Here is a 22793-nt window from a genome sequence, read left to right as displayed (position 1 = left end):
GACACAATTTAATTTTTTGAAAAGTAGACATGCAATTTCCATATCACCATTGATTGAAAATTATATCCCCGCCCACACACACACTCAGTTTTCTTTTAAGAATGTATATTGAAGATTTATCCTGTGCCAGCTACAGTAAATGCTTGACATACAGTAAGTAGACAGGTGAAATTTGAAAATGAAAATGATTTCATAATTAGAGATGGAAAAGTGAGGAGTTCATGAGTGTGGAGGGGGAGTTAGAGTGGAAGGACATTCCATGTGGAAAGAACAGATTTCAGGACAAAAGAGAGCGCAGGAATGTGTGAGGACTCTTCAGAGGGTGGTGAGTAAAATAGTTTGACTAAACCAGAGTATTTATGAGGAGAGCACTTGGGAACCAAGGAAGATTTATTCATAGGAAAATGATATAATAGAGCTGCTATTTCAGAAAGACTGGGCCTCTAATCCAGGGGCAGGGTAATAAGGGCCCACAATGTGGTAGCAGTGGCAGGAGGAATGAAAAGGAGACAGATGTTACATATATCGTAAAGGAAAAATCAGCAGCATATGGCCACTTATTGGAGAATTAGAAGTCAATGATTACTTTTTTCTGTTTTTATGCTAGTGTCACTTAAGAAAGGCCAATGTGCTGCTAAGGAATTCAGGATAGCTGGTGGAGATATTTTCACATATGTCCCAGGAACTAGATGGCCAAACCTCTTCAAGCCCCAAATGGCCCCGTATAAGACTTTTATATGTGCTCACTTTCAGAACTTCATGGGGAGTTTCCTCCATTTGGTGGACTTCGGGTTACCAGAGAATGCCTGAGATTTAAATCTGGATTCTCAATCACTACAGCTAATTTCAAATATGCCCTTTATATGAGGTGGATTCATCCCTCTCCTATCCTTTGATGGATTGTGGTTTTTGAAAAGCCTCTAAGGAAGTAATGAAGAACCATATTTAAAACCTCAAGCTTGCTTCTCTCTTGTTTTACCAGAGTATTTTGGTTACCATATCCTGGGAAATGAACAACTTTAAAACGTAAATGTGGTAAGCCTTCACTTTCACCAGTATCCATTCTTTCTTTCATACAAAGCATACTTATTAGGTATCCAACATTGCACTGGACCTGGTGAGGGCTACACATAAAGATAATGTCTGTCTTCAAAGTTTAAACTTTGAGTTTTGCCACTAGAAATGGCAGTTTAGGTAACTCAGACTAGCCCTTCTGCTTCTTTGAAGCTGCTTTTGCCTAAGAGTCATCTGCTATTCTAGAAGAGAAGCCAAGCAGAGCTTTTAATAGCCTTATAGGGCTAACAGGACAAAAATTGGAATTCAGGCTGAGGAAGGGGAGCCCTGGTAAACTTCCCCAGGCTTTGGAACCCCACGGGGATATAATTTAGTAGTAACAGTGAACCAGAAACAGACTTTAGCAGGCTCACAGGGACTGAAACCTAGCTTCAAATTATCTTAATCTCTAATTGGATTAAGTTGATCTAAAATATCTAGTGGCTATAAGCAAATTTAAATCCTCTCTAGTGGAAAATGCTGTCATCCTAGGCCTAATATCTCTCATTGATTTGTATATGCAATGCTAGTAAGAAAAACAATAGACCTATGGGAGGTCCATATAATGGTTATCAGACAAACTTTAAGTTAACTATGTTTATGAAAACAAATAATAACAAAAAACTGGAAAATTATAAAAAAGAATCAAACAAGTCAAAATGGATTGAAGGTATAAATGTAAGAGCTAAAACTTTTAGAAGAAAACGTAGGCATAAATCTTTGTGACCTGGGATTAGGTAATGGTTTTTTAGACATGGCACCAAACTTAAGCACCAAAAGGAAAAAGTATATAAATTGAAGTTCATCAAAATTATAAACTTCTGTGCTTCAAAGGACACTATCAAAAAAATGAAAAGACAACCTATAGAATGGGAGAAAATATTTTCAAATCATGTGTCTGATAAGGATCTAGTATCCAGAATATGTAAAGAACTCTTACAACTCAACACTAAAGAGAGAAACAACCCAATCTTTAAAAAGGCAGAAAGCTTGCATAGACATTTCTCCAAAGAAGGTATACAAATGGCCAAGAGGCACGTGAAAAGATGATCAACATTGTTAGTCATTAGGGAACTGCAAGTCAAAACCACAATGAAATCCCACTTCACACCCACCAGGATGGCTATAATTCAAAAATAAAAATAAGATGGGGCTTCCCTGGTGGCGCAGTGGTTGAGAGTCCGCCTGCCAGTGCAGGGGACAGGGGTTCGTGCCCCGGTCCGGGAAGATCCCACATGCCACGGAGCAGCTGGGCCCGTGAGTCATGGCCGCTGAGCCTGCACGTCCGGAGCCTGTGCTCCGCAACGGGAGAGGCCACAACAGTGAGAGAGGCCCGTGTACCGCAAAAAAAAAAAAAGAAAAGAAAAGAATAAGTGTTGGCAACGATGTGGAGAAATTGGAACCCTCATACATTGCTGGTGGGATTGTAAAATCCAAATGTGGGAAACAATCCAAATGTTCATCAACTAATTAACAGGTAAACAAAATGTGGCATATCCATACAATGGAATAGTACTCAGCCATAAAAAGGAAGAAAGTACCGATATATGCTACAACATAGATGAACCTTAAAAACACATATTGTATGATTCCATTTATAGGAAATATCCAGAATGGGCAAATCCATAGAGACAGAAAGTAGCTTAATGGTTGCCAGGAGTTGGAGGAAGGGCTCAGGGGAGAGAGTGACTAATAACAGGTGAGAGCCTTCTTTTTTTGGTGATGAAATGTTCCAGAATTAAATAGTGGTGACTGTTGCACAACCTTGTGAACATACTAAAACCACTGAATCATACACTTTAAAATGGTGAATTTATGGTATGTGAGTTTTATCTCAATGTTAAAAAAAAGAAGAAGAATCAAACAGAAATTTTAGTACTGAAAAATATACTAACTAAAATAAAGAGCTCAATGTGGATTAAGTAGCAGGTTAGACAAAGCTGACTAAAGAATCAATGAATTGGGGACTTTCCTGGTGGTCCAGTGGTAAAGAATCCACCTTACAATGCAGGGGGCGTGGGTTTAATCCCTGGTCAGGGAACTAGGATCCCACAGGCTGTGGGCACCCACGCGCCACAACTACTGAGCTCACACACCTCAACTAGAGAGCCTGTGTTCTGCAAACCACACAGCCCACACACTCTGGAACCTGTGCGCCACAACTAGAGAAGAGAAAATCTGCACGCCACAGCTAGGGAAGAGAAAACCTGCATGCCACAACTATAGAGAAGCCCACACGCCGCAATGAAAGATCCCACATGCCTCAACCAAGATCCCGCATGCCGCAACTAAGACCCAACGCAGCCAGTAAATAAATAAATAAATAATAAATTTTTTGAAAAAGAAAAGAATTAATGAATTGGAAGATAGGTCAGAAAAAAATACATACGGAAGCTTAGAAAGAGAAAAAGGATGGAAAATACCAAAATCAAAACAAAACAAAAAAAGAGCATAGGAGACTTGTGGGATATGATAAATAGGCCTAATATGCATACATTTGAAGTTCCAGAAGAAGAGAACAGAGAGAATGGAGTAGAAGCAATATTTGAAGAGATAAAAGCTATGAGTTGTCCCAACCTAAGAAGAGACATCAAGTCACAGATTGAAGAAGGATTATGAACCCCAAGCAGGATAAATACAAAGAAAATTACATGTAGGCACATTATAGTAAAGTTGCTGAAAACTATGACAGAGAGAAATCTTAAAAACAGCCAAAGGGGGAAAAATAAGTCATATTACCTTCAAAGGAGAGACAGCAAAGCTGACAGCTGACTTCACGACAGAAACAATAGAAGAAAAGAGACAGTAGAATGACGCTGAAAGAAATAACCTTCAAAAATGATGAACTAGACAGTTTCAGACAAGAAAAATCAAATATAACTTATCATCAGCAGAACTTGCACTAAAAGAAATACTGAATGGTATTCTTTAGGCAGAAATAAAATGAATCCCAGATAGAAGCTTGGAGATGCAGGAAAAAATGAAGAGAAACAAAAAGTATACATCTAAATGAATATTGACTTTAAAAAAATAATTTCTTGCAGGGTTTTAAACATACATAAAATTAATGTAAATGGCAACAATAGAATCTGTGCCCAGGCAGAGATGGGGAAATAGGTTTAAAGGTATTGTCCTGGAAGTGGTAAGAGTATTAATTTATATTAGACTTTGGCAAGTCAAGGATGTATGTTATAATTTAGGGTTATCACTAAAGAAATAGTATCTCTACCAATCTAAGAGAGGGGGAAACTTGATAAATAAAAACTAGCCGAAAGATGGTAAGAAAGATTCTGGTAAAGACAAAACTATAGGAATATAGAACACAGCAGTGGCTTCCAGGGATTAAGGGTAGAGGAGAGTTTGACAATAAAGGGGCAGCATGAGTGAATTTTTTGGTGGGTGATGGAACTGTTCTATGTCTTAACTGTGGTGGTGGTTACCCACTTTGTACATTTGTGTACAAACGTACACAAATGTGTCAAAGCACAGAGAATAAACCAAGAGTGACTTTTACTGAATTTTTTTAATTAGAAGGAAAAAAGAAGGTAAAAAATGAGAGAAAATAGAACAAATAGCATACAGCTGGTTGGTGGATTTAAACCTAAATGTATCAGTAATTACAATGACTGTAAATAGACTCATGCAAAATTAAAAAACAGATTTTAAATAAACAAAACTGAAGCATGAAAAACCGCACCTTAAATATAAGGATATAGACAGAGTTAAATATAAGGATATAAAAAGAGTTAAAGCAAAATGATGGGAAAAGATAGTTCTGATAAAATCAGACAAGATAGATTATAATGCGAAAAGTATTATTAGAGATAAAGAAGGATATTTCATAATAATTAAAGATTCAGGTTACCAGGAAGAATTATATACTTAATAATGCAAACTTAAAACATATAAGTCAAAAATGGATGGAATTAAAAGGAGAAATAGACAAATCATCAACCCCAGTGGGAGGTTTAATACACCTGGCTTAGCGAATAATCAAACAAATAGACAAACACACACACACACACACACACAAATCTGTAAAGATAGAGAAGATTTGAAAAACAATGAACAAACCTGGCCTAAATGACATATATGGGCCCTATGCCTGGCAACTGCAGTCAGATACTCGTTCTATTGGTGGACCTGGAAAATTTATAAAGCCTGAAGTGAAGAGGAAAAATTGAAGCACTTAGAGCTGGGGAATGGAAATCATCAGTTCCAAACTCTGGACATCCTCCTTCTCACAATTCACTGATTTTTCACTGGGGATGAGGGAAGGTGCCCTTCTCCAAGGACGTAGATTTTTTTAACTGTCCGTAGACAGACGGGAGTGGCTGCGCATGTGGACACAGTGTGGACAAAGACAAAAGGGTACAGACCACCACTGTCACTGAAGAAAGCTGTCCAGACTCAGAGCTCCACCCCAGACCCAAGGAAATGCATTCTAATCTTCGGCCAGTGAAGAACTCTATCTCCCAGAGTTGGGTTTTTTGCTCCTCTCCGGTCCAGCTCTGGCACCTGAAGTATCAAGATGCTCTTTCCATAATTAAACCCTCTGCTCCTCCTTTTCTCTGGATGGTGGGATTCTAAGACAACTCCAAAAGTAGAAGAACTACACAGATCCCTCAATGAACTGACTTTGCTGCCAGGTTCCTCTTTAAAGTATCTAATCAGCGATTTTCCCAGCACCCCAGGCATTTCCTGTATGGGTGCTGCTGACTATTTTACTTCCTACCAGGCCGCCTCCCATGCCGTGTTCATGCTGCCAGCTTTCAGATGAGCTCTATTAACTCCTATGCCTCCAGCCTCCTCCCAGTCAACTGGGAGCCACAGGGGTATTCTTCCCATCACCCAGCTCCTGGAATTCCTTACTGTAGATGGGCATATGCTTACATCCACCTTATCATTCTGGCTTTTTTTTTTTTCTTTCTTGCCCAGTTCCAACCCATTGATTATTTTTCCTCTGGAGTCCATTTTACAGCTGCTGAGAGATTTGTGCTCTCATGTTGCCTGTTTGTCTTTGTGTCTTTTGTCCCCTGTGTCCCAGTCTACCCAAGGATGCCATGGTCATCAAGACACCATTTCTATGCCTTTAGTGTCCTGACTGGGAGATGGGGTGATCACTCATCTTCAATATGACCTCAAGAAATCCTTTGGCACTGGAGATCAGGGCCTAAAGACATTATTACACTCCCACTGAAATCATTATCCAGAAGAGTTAAAGATGGAAATTTGCCAAGAGAAGCATCATAGTGGTAGTTTAAGAAATGAAGCCTCAGACTTGATTGTCTCCTTTTAAGGGATGTTGCTTTCAGCTTATTTTTTAGTACTAGAATAGGCCATTCCACGAGATTGAAACAACTATGGGGGGACATTCAGATTGTTATAGGTCTTTGTTTTAGACTCTGCCATCTGAGGTCTTGGGAGAGCAGAGGACCTTCAGCCTCTTCCTGTCCCCCTACCCCCACCCCACCCATGCCCCAGTCCAGTGGGACTCAGCCTTGTCTGAATCATATGTTTCCCTGACAAGAGGCTCTGGTCAGTTGTCACAGAGCATAGTAAGCGTCCACAGGAGGTAGAAAGTGAATCCATAGCATTCACTGTCATGGCAAAGAATGGATTTTCTCCCAAGGCCCACTAGCATTACTGTGGGTTATTAAGTCTGACTACTCATACATTCCAGAACTTCTGGGAAAGCCTTAAGGAAATCGCTTTCAGAAACAAGTGCCCTAGAGGAGAAAGCTCTTGGATTTCCTTAAACCAGAACTTAGTATTGGGCATTCTTTGTCTTCTCTGACCTAGACAGTAGGGAGCTCCTACCTTTGGACATTTAATTTATGACCCCAACTGAACCAAGTCCCGGTTGTACATCTGAGAAAGATCTTTCCTGTTTAATCTACCTAGAGAGATAGAAAGTAAATCTATCCTTTTTATTTTGCTTCTACAGCCACTGCCCCACACCCCCCGATTTCTTCCTTTTTGCTAAACACCTACCCTTCCCCCTTAGGAAAACTTCATATTTCTTACAAAGTTATTATTACTTTGGTTCTTACTGAAACTGGGGAGGGGAATAGATTGTGCATTAGCAGCATGAGGAAAACCAAAGATTCTTCTTCCCTGTGGTTGATAGAGCCCCTCCACTGGAGGGATTTAGCTGCAGTTCTGCCTGGGGATTAGCTTCTGGGAGCCTTCCCAATTCCACATATCATGATCATTACATGTTTTGGGGGTACATCAGGAGGCAGCACATTGGCGGAAAAGAGCTTTCAAGTGGGTGTTAAGAGGGCTGGATTCTAATATTAATAATAGCGAACATTTATTGAGCATACTAAGTGCTAGATTCTACCTTAAGCACTTTACATGGATTATCTTATTATTATCCTATTTTACAGAGGCAGAAGCTGAGGCATAGAGTGGTTAAACAATTTATCCAAGGTCATACAAATGGGAAGTAGAAGCAGGAGTCAAATCCTGCTCCAGTGCCTGCATGTTTCACCCTCTTTGAATACTGCATGTGGTCCCAGACAGGATACTGGATAGCTGTGCGACCCCAGAAAAGTCATTTCAACTTTTTGGGCTCACCTGTGAACTGTAACCTGAGGGAGTTCATGTGGATATCTTCTGATGGAGTTTCCACTTTCAGTAATCAACATGAAGTAAACGCAGCTATATTGTTTTATTCTTGTGATTACGTGAAAGCATAATGTTTAAGTCTAAAATTTTACCTCATTGATTCAACAACTGGTTACCTTACTGGCTGCTGTGTACAAAGCAGTGGGCTGGGCACTTAAGAAATATGGTTTTAAAAGTTATAATCTGTCTCTTTCATTAGTTTTAGATGGTTTCATATTTTAGTAGCTTTGGGTTTTGTTTTTTTTTTTAGATTAAGTTTTTTAGATAATTAAACAGGAATCTAATTGAGAAACCAGTTGTGTTTCAAAAGACAAATTCTGAGACGGGTATTGGGTCTCAGACTGTGTCAGGTTTCTGACATTTTCTTTTATTCTCTTAAAATATGACTCTTGTTACTGAGAGAATTTAACTACACCCGTTCACTTCTGAGTGAAGGAGCACCTGGTGAGTTTTTTAGTTTGTATGGTGCTGAGAAGCTCAAGAGATTCTTTAAAAATGAAATGTGACTGCTTTGGGAGTCACTTATACTGAAGCAGTATCTTTACAACCTGAAATATCTGTTAGTAACTTAGAAAGGCAAAGTCAAAGAAGGGATTTGCTATGTAATAGCAAGATATTTTGAAATCACATTTCTGTTTCTGGCAAGCTAGATTCAATATCTAGCTTGCTGTGGAGTTAAGTGTGGAAACCTCTTGGCTGAGATAGAAAAAAATTCATCTTGAACTAGAAAACTAACTTAAGAAATTCCATTTCTAGTAATGCTTTTGAGACTGGAAGAGTTGCGTTCTGATAGGCTCAGATATCAGCTTAATGTCCATCTTTCTCAGTAGACTGTAAACTTTTAAACTGTTTTATATACTACTATATTTCCAGTTAAACCACAAGTACTTGACACATAATAGGTGTTCTATAAATATTTGCCAGTGGACTCTTTATTGATCACTCCTTAAAAATCCAGCATTTCCCCCTTTGCCAGGATCTAGTAATTGAACCTGCTTCACAACATGCAGTTAGCCACCTTGAGAGCCAGGTTACTTAGCACATGTCTTGGTTGGTGGGCTTCAGTCCTTAATCCACTATTTTCTTTATCAGTGCCCCAATTAGTGTGTCCAGTGTTTTTAAACCTGTGTATAATGACTCATTGATTAGTTGTAAAATGAATTTAGTGAATTATGACTAACGTTAAAAAAATTGAAGAGGAGTGAAGAATAGGAAAAATCAGAATGCACTGCACATAAAAAGTACTTTTACTGTAGACACACACATGTTATACTGGATTACAATTTTTAAAATGTATTTTTTGAAATCCTGTTCTACCCTATCTTCAGAAGGCAAAAGCACTTCAGGTGTCTATTTCGTGGCAGCTCCCAGCCTACCTCTCTATAAGTGTCTTGCAATTCAGTATATTTGTATTTTATGCTACCGTGGGCTCCCCAGAGCATAACCAGAGCACAGCCTTGCTAGAGCCACCATGTGCTACCTTAATCAATGAGTGAAAGCTGAATAGGAAGAGTCCGCCCGCATAGATACAAGCAGTGTGGCCGTAGGGAAATCTAGAAATCACTCCTGAGCTCTGACCTGCAGGATCACCACATCCTGCACCCTCACTTCTGCATCCTGTACCACCTATTTTGATGGGCTGAGCTGGGTTGGGGAGGGGCCAGACACAGTGCTCACCATCACCTAGCACTAGCCCTGCTGCCACACAGCCACTCCTTTTAGCCCTGTCCTCCCCACCAAAAGCATTTCAGGCAAAGCTCCAGCTCTTGAAACTTGGCCACTTTGACGTGGTGAGCCAGTGCCCCTGAAACTGTCACCCTACATCTGGTGGCACTTCTCCTGCTGTCAGAGCTTCGTATAGGGTTCATGTCTCTTTCCTCTGAAACCTGTAAATGTAAATTCAATTTTACATTTTTTTAGATCTTTTTAACAGTTGGTCTCAGAAGTATCTTTGGGGTAGGGAGGGGGGTGTAGCACTGGTGGAGGAGATATATGCCCTTGAAAATTGGATTCCTTTTTGGAAATCTGCTGACACAGGCTAATCGGCAGAGAACTAAATGATCCTACTGTTTCTACCTGCTGACAGGCTCAGCCTTGGAACGGGGCTGAAATTAGCTCTCACCACATGGCAGAGACATGCCTTCCTCTTTTTTTTTTTTTTTTTTTCATACAAATAAGGGGTAATTTTGTGCCTGTCAGATAATAGAGCTTTGTAGTATAGAGAGCCAGTAAACAACAGCCCCTCCTCCCCAACTTGGAAAACATACTAGTGCTGAGCTAAGTACCTAGAGAATCAGGTAGTAGGTAATCTCCCTGATGAGGACTGGTTTGAAAACCCTTTCATAATCAGTGTTCTTTGGGAAATGCTCATAGACAAACCCATCCAAGCTCAGGAAATGTATTGCTCCAAGGTTGAGTGACCAGTGTCCCGGCAGCCCAGACCACAGAACCTCATGTGTCCTTACGTTTCTGCGGCTGCATCCTTTCTGTGAGTGAGGAGGTTTCAGGACTTGATGGTCTTTGGGAAATGAGGCTGTGTGTTTCCGTTCTGTTGGCCAGTGCTGTTATCTGTTGGAAAAGGAGGATTCCCTGCCCATTTTGTAAGCACACAGCTGGCAGGCGCTGTTACAATCTCACTGCCTTCCAATCAGCCCCGCCCCGGCAGCAGGCAGAGTGCGGGCCTGTGAAACACACTGGCCAAACAGTTGTGGTGAGTTTCAAAATAAAAGCTCCCTCCTGAGCACACCATGGCACTTCCTATCCCAGAGAACCAGCATTCACTGTGCCACATCTCTGGTCTAAATTTAGGCATCTATTCTTTTTTTTTTTTTTTTTTTTCCAGGCAAAGATTACTATGCGAACATTTAAGAGAAAAATTTTGCCCAAAGTAATTTTTTCCCTCGACTTCTATTTGGTTTCCTGCGATGTTTAGATGACTCATTCTCTTCCAAGAAATTTTAAAGAAAAGAGATGCAGGCTGTATGATAGGACACAAAGACTGCTCTGTAAATTCTCTTTCTCTTCCCTGCCTAGAAATCCCTTGCTGTTTTTTATAGGAAACGGAAAGGCTCCACAGTCTGCATTGTCATGGACTCGGCCTCATCAGGTCCTGTTGTTCCCAGGAATAAATGTCCTCCTTGTCTTTGGGTGGGGCCCCCTTGTAGTGTCCCAGCTCTAACAACTGCTCCACAGCAGCCGCCAGCACAGAAGCCCTTTTGGAGTCGCTGGGGCCACGCTTGCCCCCAGAGGCACACAGTTAAGGTTTCTGAAATAGAGAACGGTGGCCTTTTATCGTCTGCGCAAGGAGAGGTACAGGCTATTTCCTGCCTCTCTTCTCGAGTCAGAATTTCTCCCAATTGCTGGGGACTTTATCATAACTGTAACCTGGCTAACAGCATGTGTGTTCCCAGCCCAGCCCGCAGCCAGAGGGAGAGTAAGTCAGAATCACTTCAGCAGCCTGTTCAAATAAACAGGGATAATAGTTGAGTCGGTCCTTTTCCAACTAATCAGTACACGAAAGGAAACATCTGCCCAGGCTTAATTGCTGTTTTATTGGTTATGCTTTTTCTCCCCCTCTCCTTCCCACCTCCTCTGGGGACTAGGTTATTTAAGTCATGGGTAAGCAGCAGTGTAGAGGAATGGGAGCTTTCTCCTGTAACCTCTGCCATCTAAACACCAGGAGGTGTAAGGGAGGCTGGGAGGGGGAGTTGGCCTGGAGGCAGGAGGGCAGGGTGTTTGGAAATGATACTCATGGTCACTTCCTGGCCTTGTTGCTGATCTGTGGCTGGTTGGTGAGTCATTTTGCCTCACTTCAGCTCCTTGGGCCTCTGCTGCTTCAATGGAGCTCAGCTCTCCTCACAATGGGAAGGAGAGGTTGGTATGTGAGATCCTGGAAAAAGGCGTTTCCTCTTACGGCTTCTTCCAGCGGTTGAGGGCATTGAATGAGAGTCATTTGGGAATAGTAAATTTAAGGCTAGCAAGATACTCCTGAAGCCATCCATTTTGTAGAGCATCTTGGTCCCTGAGGAGAACCTGCTGATTATCTTGTGCTCTGTGGAGGAAGGCCAACTCCCCGTACACTGAAGTGGGGATGTTGGAATCTAATGTGGACTCAAGAAGCCAGGCAAAGGATGGCGAAGAATTATAGAATGGCAGAGGTTGGAAAAGACCTTAGGAATGTTTAAGCCAAAGACTTTCATTTTATGGAAAAGAAAACAGAGGTCCAGAGTGATGGACCAGGTTGTCCAAAGCTACTTTCCTGATAGTGGAGGAGCTGGAAATAGAAGAGTCTGTGATTGCCAATTCAGGGCTCCCTCCATCCCTCTCCACACTACCAGGTGTAAAAATTCATGTCTGCTCACAACAAAGGTCACACATATGTTATATTCTATAATTAATTCCTTAATAGAAAAATGGCGAAGCATAATGGAAGAGTGAAAATGACTGCTAAACATGTAAAAAAAAAGTTTAGAATTAAAGGACTGCAAATTAAAAGAGGATACCATATCAAATTTTCAAGACAAAAAAAAGTAAAAAACATTCTTATATGCTTCTATTGGTATTTTAAATGGGTACCGTTTTTTCCAAGGGCAATTTAATGGTATAAGTTAGCAGTCTTTGACTCAGCAATGTTACTTCTAGGGGAAAATAATGACAGGTGTGTGCATAGATTATATACAAAGTAATTAAATACAGCATGTTTTAGTACAAAAAATTGTAAGCAAAGTAAATGTCCAAGAATATAGGAACTACATCAATATAATCTATTATAATACTATAGAAGAATAATATGTAAGGAAATATTCACAACATATGTCTAAGTCGATAAGTTACAGTGTGTATAATGCAATCCCAATTCCATAAAAATTGTAGAGAGAAAAATGTATAACAAAGTCTAGAGTGGTGATTTCTTAGGGGTAGGAATTAAGGGTTGCTTTTTCTTTTTTGAGGTTTTCTGCAGTTTTCTTATTTATTACAATAAACATATATTCCTTTTGTAATCAGAAAAAAATATTTTTAAAGTCATATATCTTTAAAAAAAAAAGCAAGATCTTAAATAATTATGTTTCTGACATGCAGGACATCTTCCTTTCTTTGCCTGCGAGCTGAGCTGTACCAGGGGGTAGGTAGTATTATACCTTCTGTTAGAAGGGCATTGTTGGTATCTGATATTTAGTAGGAAAGAACTAGAAGGAGCTGGCAGAAGATAAAACAAAGGTTTCCCCTCTCAATGACCCAGTGGTGCCAATCAGTTTTATGTCCCGCTCTCGTGGGCTTGGCATAAAACACTCAATATCAAAGGCGTGACTCATTTCCTTCCTGCTTCCTTATTCTTCTCTATTTCTACCCTTCTCCCCATGTAGTTAGATGCCAGCCCTGGGCAGCAGCAGCGAAGAACCTGAGAGCCACCACTCCTTAAGATTAACCTGTTGGAGTCTCCTTAACGTATATCATCAGTATCGAGTAACATTAGCAACCAGTCATGATTGAGGAGGTACCACTGCCCTGGGAGTTTGAGGTAGAAATAAAGCAAGTAAGAGGTATAATTTCTTCTTGCTTGGAGGTTCCTATTTAGTCAGGTACTTTGAAGTCCTTGGATGTTTATATACACATGCCTATCTCACCCTATTTCACATCTTGCTCTCCTCCACAATTCTCAGGAAAGCCTGACTGCAAGGATTCAAGAAGGCTTGTCCCACCTAACAACTGTTGCCAAGTGGGTTGTGGCTTTCAGGCCTGCTCTTCGGGGACCAATTGAAAAATCAAAGGCTACAACCCATTTTCCCTCCACACGATTTCCTTTGCTAGGCTCTAGAAGGGGCACGTTTCATTTTATTAAGACTCTTTTAGTAATCTGACCATAATTTGGTCTGATCGGAGTGGTTATCTGATTTGCTAGGTTAAATAATGGGCCTTAATTGAGTCTGTGTTATTTGTAGAGCCAGTGCTGCCCTTGCCTTTGTTGCCCCCTCCTCCCTCCTTCTGTTTCCCAATTAACCTTCATTCTTCTTTCTTTGCAGAGTAAAGAAGTCGGCCAGCAGCTCCAAGATGATTTGATGAAGGTCCTGAATGAGCTCTACTCGGTAAATCAACTGGGTTGCTTGGCTCTTTCACAAGCAGAGGGAAGCAGCATTTGGCAGCTTGTTGCCATACTCACGTCAGCAACAGAACTGAGCTGAGGTTGAGGACAGTGCATGGTCTCCGCTAGGGATGACTTCACCCATCTCTTTTTTCACACTCCTATTTTCAAACTGGAATGAGCCCAAAGACACTTTCTCAAAATAAGATCTCTCTTCAGCTGTGCAAGCTAACTCTGGCTTCTTTGGGGGCATTATCACCAGAGACCAGCCAAGGCCTAGGTCACCAGCACAACTGACCCTCATTAACAGCAAACCAGGGACCCCTGAACCGAATGGCAAGGAACATAGCTTGCATTGCTCCATGAATGATACTTGCCCTTTTGGAAAGGACCTGTTGTTCAAAGTTTTGCATCAGTTCTTGGATTGGTCTCCTGGTTTGAGACTAGAACGAGTGCTCTCTAGGGACGCAGAGTCCTAAATGCCCTTAACATAAGGGACCAGTTCAGGCAGAGAGAGCTTTGTATCGACTCCCTGGGGCTTTATAAAGGCCACACCTCCACTAGTGAAGGGTCAAGCTTTGGGTTTGGAGAAGAAAACACAATTTGTTCTGAAGTGACTGGCGCTTCAGGCACATGATGCCTGTGGCTGATGCGCGTTTCTTCATGCACTGGGAGGTGGTGGGGGCTGCTTCTCCCCCAGCCGTGTTTCGTTAATTATACTTAAAACAAACACGCACACCAAGGAAATGCCTGCTGCCCTATAGGGAATATTCCTATTGTGCAGCTAAAGCCTTTCAGGGCCCCCTTCTCCAGCTGGGCTGTGCCAGGCCTTTGTGTCATTCTCCAGGATTGCCCCATCCTGTTTTGGAGGTGAAATTGATTTCCTGTGTTTACTTGCTTATTCACTGCATTTTTTCTTTTTCTTTCTTTCCTCTTCCTTCCTTCCTTCCTTCCTTCCTTCCTTCCTCCCTCCCTCCCTCCCTCCCATCCTCCCTCCCTCCCTCCCTCCCTTCCCTCCTTTCTTTCTTTCTTTTTTTAAATTCACAGGAAGACAGGCAGTGGCGACATGTATCACAGGCATTTGGGATCAGAGAATTCCATGTTCTTGATCCAAAAGCCTAGGTGTGGCCACTTTGTCATGGCAACTGTTAAGCAAGTAAATAGGGTAGAGTGGTCATCAGCTTTGTCTCCAGTGACGCTCAGTTTGTTTGCAGTTTCTACTCTGTGACTCTTCTGCTCTGAAGCCAAGTAGATAGATGGTTCCCTTTGGTTCAGTTCCCAAGTTTTCATTTCTTTCAAATGAAGTTAAGGCTGTTTAAAAATAGGAGCATGTTGACGTGAACCTTTTTCAGACTGGATGAGTTTCCTGAACCCTCTGGTCTTTTAAATGCTTTACTTCTGCTCTTTATTTATTTTTAGAGCATCTTCTGGGCACGAAGAAGAGCTACTACTCCTTTCTCCTGGCAAATAATTCACTAAGATAGAAAATGACGCATGTAGTCATTATATGAATCCTTTTGTTTTCCCATAAGCATCTTGGGCCTCTGCTGTTGCCCTTTCTGGGGAAGAGTCGGGTGGGTAATCAGCAAACTGCAAACCAGTATAAATCCAGTGTGCCATGTCTGCAGCGGGACTTGAGGCAGCAGAATAAGAGCAGCATCTAGGGATCTGTTAGCTTTCCTCTGAATTCTAGATCTCCTAATATGCTGATTTTTTTTTAAAAAAATAAATAAGTGAAAAGACATAATATGTGTTGGAGTGAGAAAAAAAACCTTGGAACTCACTGCTCTAAGGAGGGCCGAGCTGGCACCTTGGGCTATAGTCTTCAGGCCATCCGAAGTTGCCCAGGACTTCACTGGCCACCATGAGGCCATAGTCCACGCAGAGCATAAAGTCTTCCCATTAGTGTGCAAACCAAGAATTGGCTGGGCTTGGTGTCCCCTTTCATTAGGTGAATTAGTACACACTCTTAGAATCTATCCAAGGCCCAAACAAAAATTTGACATTTTCCTCTAGTAGGCAATGGGAAGAGAAAAAAGAGTAGAGAACACTGGGAAGTTCCAGAGAAGGCAGAACAGTCTGTTGCAGTGATTCTCAAGCAGGGGGATTTTTTCATGCAGGGGGATACTTGGAAATGTCTGCAGATGTTTGTAACTGTCACAGCTGGAGCAGAGGGTGCTAGAGGTCAGGGTGCAACTGAAATCTTGTCATGCACAGGACGGCCCTCACAACAAAGGACTGTCTGGCTTAAAATGTCAATAGTACTAAGACTGACAAACCCTGGTCTAATGACTAGAGTCTCCTGAATTAGGCAACCCAGATTCTACCCAGTCTCCACCAACTATATGATCTTGGGGGATGCTCCCGACCTTTGCTGAGCCCACTCTCCACATACTCCATGTGCTGGTGTCTCCATTTCCTTGGGGGTGGGGAGTTTGGGGGAGTCATGCTTCATGAAATATCAGACTATATTTAAGGGTCAGATGAGTTTGCAGATTCTATAGGCCATTAGAATGTTCAGAGAATAGAATGATGAGTTGTTTCTTCTGGAGGGTGAGATAAGTGTAGGACTATTCTGAGAAAGGCACCACGGCATTAGGGTGACTGACTATCTTGTTTTACCTGGAACTGAAGGCTTTCCTGGGACATGAGACTTTCAGTGCTGAGCCTAGGAATGTCCTGAGTAAGCCAGGATGATCAGTCACCCTATATGAGACAGTGGTTTCATCAAGTAGGAACTTGGGACTATTGTATGCTGGCTTTGAGGAGATACTTGCTGTATATGCTCTCTCTGTGTCTCTGCCTCTCTCAGAGGAGTTAAGACGGGAACAAGGGAGGACTTCTTTTCTTTCTTTTTTTTAAAAAATAAATTTATTTTATTTATTTATTTTTGGCTGCGTTGGGTCTTCGTTGCTGCATGTGGGCTTTCTCTAGTTGCGTTGAGCAGGGGCTACTCTTCGTTGCAGTGAGTGGGCTTCTCACTGAGGTGGCTTCTCTTGTTGCAGAGCGTGGGCTCTAGGGCACGTGGGCTTCAGTAGTTGTGGCGCACGGACTCAGTAGTTGTGGCTCGTGGGCTCTAGAGCGTAGGCTCAGTAGTTGTGGCGCACGGGCTTAGGTGCTCCGCAGCATGTGGGATCCTCCTGGACCAGGGCTCAAACCCGTGTCCCCTGCATTGGCAGGCACATTCTTAACCACTGCGCCACCAGGGAGGCCCGGGAGGACTTCTTATAAGGAACTTTCCCCTTATTTGATCTTCAGTAAGGGCCTCTATAAGCAATAGAAGTTATTCGTGGGCATGGGATAAAGGAAATCAAGGATGTAAAGACCCACTGTATTCAGTGCTCTTCTTACCTTGTATCTGCCCTTAATGCCCACAAATACCTCTTTTTGGGAGACTGATCACCTACGGGTTGATAGTTTAGGTATTTTTGAACCTTGATGATCCAAGGGGCAGGACCCAGGTGTTCCCAAATAAAGATGCCTTTGGGCGAGAGGCCCAGACTCTCTCACCATAAGGGGCCAGCTGCCTCTCTGTACCTTCCTTTTATCTGCCTGAAAGGCCTTTGATTTTCCTGACTCGGCACTCTGTGCCAGGGGCCGCTTGCCACAGCTGCTCTCAGAGAGCAATCCCAGTGAGCATTCTCCTCCACGTGCTTTTTACCCCCTAATGGGCTGGCTAGTTTACAGGCCATGGCATAAGTGGTTTTCATTTTCTGACTGATGAATCAGGAATGCCTTTGAAGTCAGAGCACACTGCTTCCCAAAGAACTCCGGAATTCTCTGCCTCAGTTATACTCAGAGGCTGTAACTGGAAAAGCCCAGCAAGGTCCCATAGAAAGGATTGAAGGTGGGGGCACTGAGCCACGTGGACTGGCTGAGTAGGAAGAGCCAAGGAAGCCCTAGAATTGAGAAAGAAAGAAAAGGTGTTGGGACACTGGAGCTGTTGTTGCCCCAGAGGTTTCAAGCTTCTGTCCTCCCCGTGAATATATGTCCCCTTGATTTGGTGCACCAGCTGTCTGCAGAGCCACTTCAGACTGGAATTTAGCACCTGCTCCCTTGAAACAGTCCCCCCACTCTGCCTGCCTGTTTGTCTTCAGCACGCGGCACTAAGGATACAAAGACACATAAGAGATGTCCCTGAACTCAAGGCATTAGTTTTAATAGAAGAGACAGAAAAGCAAAGCAGTAAGTAAAATACGAGGTAATGAATCTTTCACATGTCTACACAGAAGAAGTGCATGAAGTCAGGTTCCTTGGAGAGATATTTGAATTGAATCTTAATCGCCAAGAGCTCTTTTATTGTTCTCTAAATATTCCTTTTTTGCTGCACCCTGCTCTTGTTTCATGATGCAATGTCTTTTCATTTCTCATTGATATCTCTGGGGATATTACTGATGGATTATTTTTGAAGTTTTCTTCTTACTGTGTACTTTCTGTTAACTCTCAATTGTTTGCTTTGGTCTTTCACATTAGATATTTTCCTTAAATGTTTGGTAATTTTTGCTGCCTGCTCATATTTTAAAGTGAGACACTAAAAATCTGCTTGGAAGTTCTGTGTCAACTGTGTTCTTTACTGTAGGGTGATCTGACTGGACTGTGTCTATGGGGAAGCCCTGATATCAGTATTTGTAGATCTTTTATATCAGATGGGCAAATTCCTCAGATAAGGTTCTTCTGATCTCCTGCCTATGTCTGGGGGCTGAGTCATGAAGAGGCCTGGACATCTCAACATTCAGTGTAGAATTTTCCTGTTTTAAGTTCAGTACCCCTATCCTCAGCTGAGCCTGGTGTCCCCAAGCCATAGAGAATAAACCTCTAGTCTTCCACCACAGAGGGGGAGGGGATGGGGTCTGGGAGTCTAACTGTTCTCAGGTGCTCAATAGTTTCTCTTGTTTTTAGCTCCACCTTCATCCCACTGCCACCAACTCCTCTCAGGGCTTCTGTGATTTACTGGTTGCTTCTTGCCTCTCCCTACTTTTGGTTTAGGATTCAGAAGGTCAGTTACTACTTGCCTCTCCCCTTTTCATCTTCTGCTTTCATTCTTTTTGTTTTTCTCAGTTTATACCTAAAAAATAATAATAAAAAACCTCTTTTCTATTATTCTAGTGTGGGTTGGGGAAGGAGCAGAGCTAAAGGCATGAATTCAATATTTAGTTTTTCAAAGTAGAGTGAATTCCTTTGTAGAACTGTGAATTTAGACTTCTGAGTTTTTCCCCTAGTTTGTTTTGCCTCACTATATATATTTCTCCAACTCCTGTCTTGACTTCTCTATTTCTCCACTTGTTTTGACATCAATTATTCAAGCTTCAGCCTCAGGATACCTAGTTTTCCCTTGAGTTGAAATACACTAGTTATACTTCTGTATTTGCAAAGAGGAGAGATTCAGTGTCATTAAGTCATTTGGGCAACCACATTGATTGTAAAACTACCACTGTGTACATATTTCTTAACAGTGAAGCAGAAAGGAAAACAAAAGAAGTGGTGCTTACCCTTAGGAATTTATAGTTTCTTATATGAGGTAGTGTTTTACTCTTTTAAAGCAAGTTCTTTAGGGGAAAGGAGTAATATAAATTGTTGATTTTTATTACCTCATTTATTGTCCTGTTGACACTATTCCTTTGACCCCTTTTTTTGTCTCTCATGTTCATTCATGGTGTTTCTTCTTTATTTATTATGCATCTTCATGGAATAAAAAATCACTTTCTTAAAATCAATTCACTTTTATAACTGTTCACTCAAACTTTTGAATCCCTTAGTCACATTCAGGTCAAAAGAGAAGAAGGAGCCTCCTATCTGCCCTTCTTCAGCCAGGATAACAGATGCCTCTTTCTTGCTTTTTATTCAATCTGGAAAGACTGAATTACTTAGGAAGGTTTTTAATGCTGTCACTTGTTAAATATTGCTTCTCCTGTGTACAGAATATACAGAGTAGGTCTTATACTTATGGGAAATGATGTCAGGTTCAGAATAAGGTGAAGCTGATTTAAAACATTCTGCATCGAAAATGAGACATTATTTAAAGTCTAAAGTACTTTGATTTTGTCAGTGTCCCAGTATTCTTTACTCTTTCCTCCACCTCCAGCTAAGAGAGGAACATACCCACAAAATCCCTCTAACCCAGGATTTCTCAGCCTCAGAACCATGGGCGTTTGGGGCCAGATAATGTTGTGACAGTAAAAAATGTCTCCAGGCATTGGTCCTCCAGGGGCCAAATTAGCCCCCATTTGAGCCTACTGCTCTAACTCACATTTATAAATGAAACCAGATTCTCTTTTTAAGCCTCTCTTGACTAAATTTAGCCTTTCCTCCCAACTAATCCAGCCGTAGACGTAGGCAGAGGAGAGACACTGGTGCTTAGTGGCTAAGAATGTGGACTTTGTGGTCTGACAATCCTGGGATGGAATCCTGATTCTGATTCATTTACTAGCTGTGTGACCTTGGGTGTGATAGTTAATCTCTTTGAGTCTCAGCTTCCTCATCTTTATATTGTTTTTTTTTTTATTTTTTAATTTATTTTTGGCTCTGTTGGGTCTTCGTTGCTGCACATGGGGCTTTCTCTAGTTGCGGCGAGCGGGGGTTACTCTTCGTTGCAATGCGCGGGCTTCTCATTGCGGTGGCTTCTCTTGTTGCGGAGCACGGGCTCTAGGTGCGCAGGCTTCAGTAGTTGTGGCTCACGGGCTCTGGAGCGCAGGCTCAGTAGTTGTGGCACATGGCGTTAGTTGCTCCGCGGCATGTGGGATCTTCCTGGACCAGGCCTCGAACCCGTGTCCCCTGCATTGGCAGGTGGATTCTTAACCACTGTGCCACCAGAGGAGTCCCTCAGCTTCCTCATCTTTAAAAGTGGAAATAATAGCATGTCCTTCGGACTTGTTGTGAACATTAAATGAGGTGACGTACATAAGACCCCTGACACACAGCGTGCACTGATAGAGATTATTATTAGTATTACACCCTGGCTCTCCTCTGTTGTTCAGTCACTCCCCCCGCCCGCCACACACACACACACACATACACCCCAACACCTACACTCTCTAATTCTCCCTCTCATGGCATCAAAATGTCAGCACTCTTGAATTTCAGCTTGCTTGGTTTGTTATCAAGCATTTTTAATTTCCAGATAGAAGAAGAGGCTCCCTGTGTGGAAACAGAGAGCTCCAGCAGGAAGGAGCAGGCACCTGGTGGCTGGAAGTAGTACGCTTGGGAGGAAATGAATGTAGGTCCCAGGCTTTCCCGCCTCCTCATTAGGAAAAGGGACTAGACTCCCAGACAGTTGCTTTGAAGGAAAATTTGAAAATTGTGTCCTCTCCTTTGATACTACTTCCTTCCTGTGGCAACTCCAGTTTCATCTGATGTGGATTTTGTTCCTTCTTAGACTCTTACCTGAAATTTTCTGCAGGTTTACAGTCTTCATGGGGTTGTTGTCTAGATCACAGGATTGCTACAAGAATGAAATGAGAAAATGTGTGTGTAGCGCTTGGCACACAGCCAGGAGTATACTAAGTGCTCAGTAAATGGTAGCTGCTCTTGTTCTTGCTGCTGCTGTGAGAGAGGGTGTTTGATCTGGATAAAGCCGACAGACAGCTCCCTAGGACGTGAGGCCAGTAGAAAGCGGGTTTGGAGCTCTTCCTCTTCCCCGTTTTATATCTGAGTCTCCAAAGTATAGGCTACTCCACAGGCTGTGCTGCCCTCTTCAGGGTCCCAAACAGCCCGGGAAGGCTTTGCTCCTGGGGTCTGAGTGGTGGTGTTTCCCATCTTGGTCTTGTGAGATGACTAACTGATGGAAATTACTTGTTCAATATAAAATAGAAATGCTTATAAATGTTAATAAATAGAAGTAAATGATCACAGGTGCAAGACATAAAATCATTTTAATAATAAGACATGTTGGCTCAGTTCAAATACTGCTTTCCTGTGCTTTGGAGTGGTCTTTCATATAGAAAGTTTGCTGAACCAAACCGTATGAATTTTGCCCTTAAGGATATGAGGATATTGCTTCATGGGGGAGAGGTCCAGCTGAGTCTCTTAGCCTGTAAAACAGAGAATTGACCCCATTGGCTTGACCTCTAGGGGTGGGGGCGGGCGGTGTCTTACAGGTCATGAAGACATATCACATGTACAATGCCGACAGCATCAGTGCTCAGAGCAAGCTAAAGGAGGCGGAGAAGCAGGAGGAGAAGCAAATTGGAAAATCCGTAAAGCAGGAGGACCGGCAGACCCCACGCTCCCCTGACTCCACATCCAACGTCCGCATTGAGGAGAAGCATGTCCGGAGGAGCTCAGTGAAGAAGATCGAGAAGATGAAGGAGAAGGTGTGTAGGCTCTGGCAACTGTAGGGGCTGGGGAGGAATACTCTGGAAGTCAGGACTGATAGGAATTTTCCGGTAAGCCCTGTGGAGAGCAGAACAAGGAAGCTCTGGGTTCCTTTAGTGCCTAATGACCTTGCTGTCTGCCCTGGAAGAAATCCTAGGTATTGGAAGAACTTGGGCATCTGTAGCAGACAAACAAGAAACAGTAGTTGCCTTTCCTAAGCCTGGGAGGGGAACCGTAGGGTCTGGCTTCAGAGGTCAGGTGTTCAGAGGCAGATATAGTGACACCTCCTTCAGGGTCGCGGTGTAAGGATGGAGAATGGAATTTACAGATAGAACCAAAGTGGGACACGCATCTAAAGTAGGGAGCCTCATTAACCTTTCCTGGATTGATCTACATTATGCCCTTGAATCTCATTAAACAGAATTAGAACCCAATTTAAGGCAGATGCGCATAGGGAGTAGCAGCACAATTGTGGTTCTCGAATGTACTGTACTTTCATCTCTTAGAGAACAATCTCCCCTCTTTAAAAAAGGAAAAAAAAAAAAAAGTAAAATTGAACTTTTGTTTCCTTTTCAGCGCCAAGCCAAGTATACAGAGAATAAGCTGAAGGCCATTAAAGCCCGGAATGAGTACTTACTGGCTTTGGAAGCAACCAATGCATCTGTCTTCAAGTACTACATCCACGACCTGTCTGACCTTATTGATGTAAGTGCTTAAA

At 42.3% G+C, this 22793-nt stretch overlaps 1 protein-coding gene across 1 annotated transcript in view; it reads left to right on the top strand.

Annotated features, from left to right (window-relative positions):
- The window catches only part of SRGAP2 (SLIT-ROBO Rho GTPase activating protein 2), a 211606-nt gene that overhangs the window by 145870 nt on the left and 42943 nt on the right, over positions 1–22793 (top strand). The window contains exons 5-7 of the mRNA XM_028488127.2: positions 13707–13769; positions 21859–22074; positions 22652–22780. Coding sequence (XP_028343928.1) covers positions 13707–13769; positions 21859–22074; positions 22652–22780 — 408 coding nt within the window. The remainder of the gene's footprint in view (positions 1–13706; positions 13770–21858; positions 22075–22651; positions 22781–22793) is intronic.

Source organism: Physeter macrocephalus, chromosome 4, assembly GCF_002837175.3.
Source record: "Physeter macrocephalus isolate SW-GA chromosome 4, ASM283717v5, whole genome shotgun sequence".
Classification (NCBI taxonomy): domain Eukaryota; kingdom Metazoa; phylum Chordata; class Mammalia; order Artiodactyla; family Physeteridae; genus Physeter; species Physeter macrocephalus.
The sequence above is the reverse complement of the archived record's forward strand: the minus strand, read 5'-3'. Positions and strand labels throughout refer to the sequence as shown.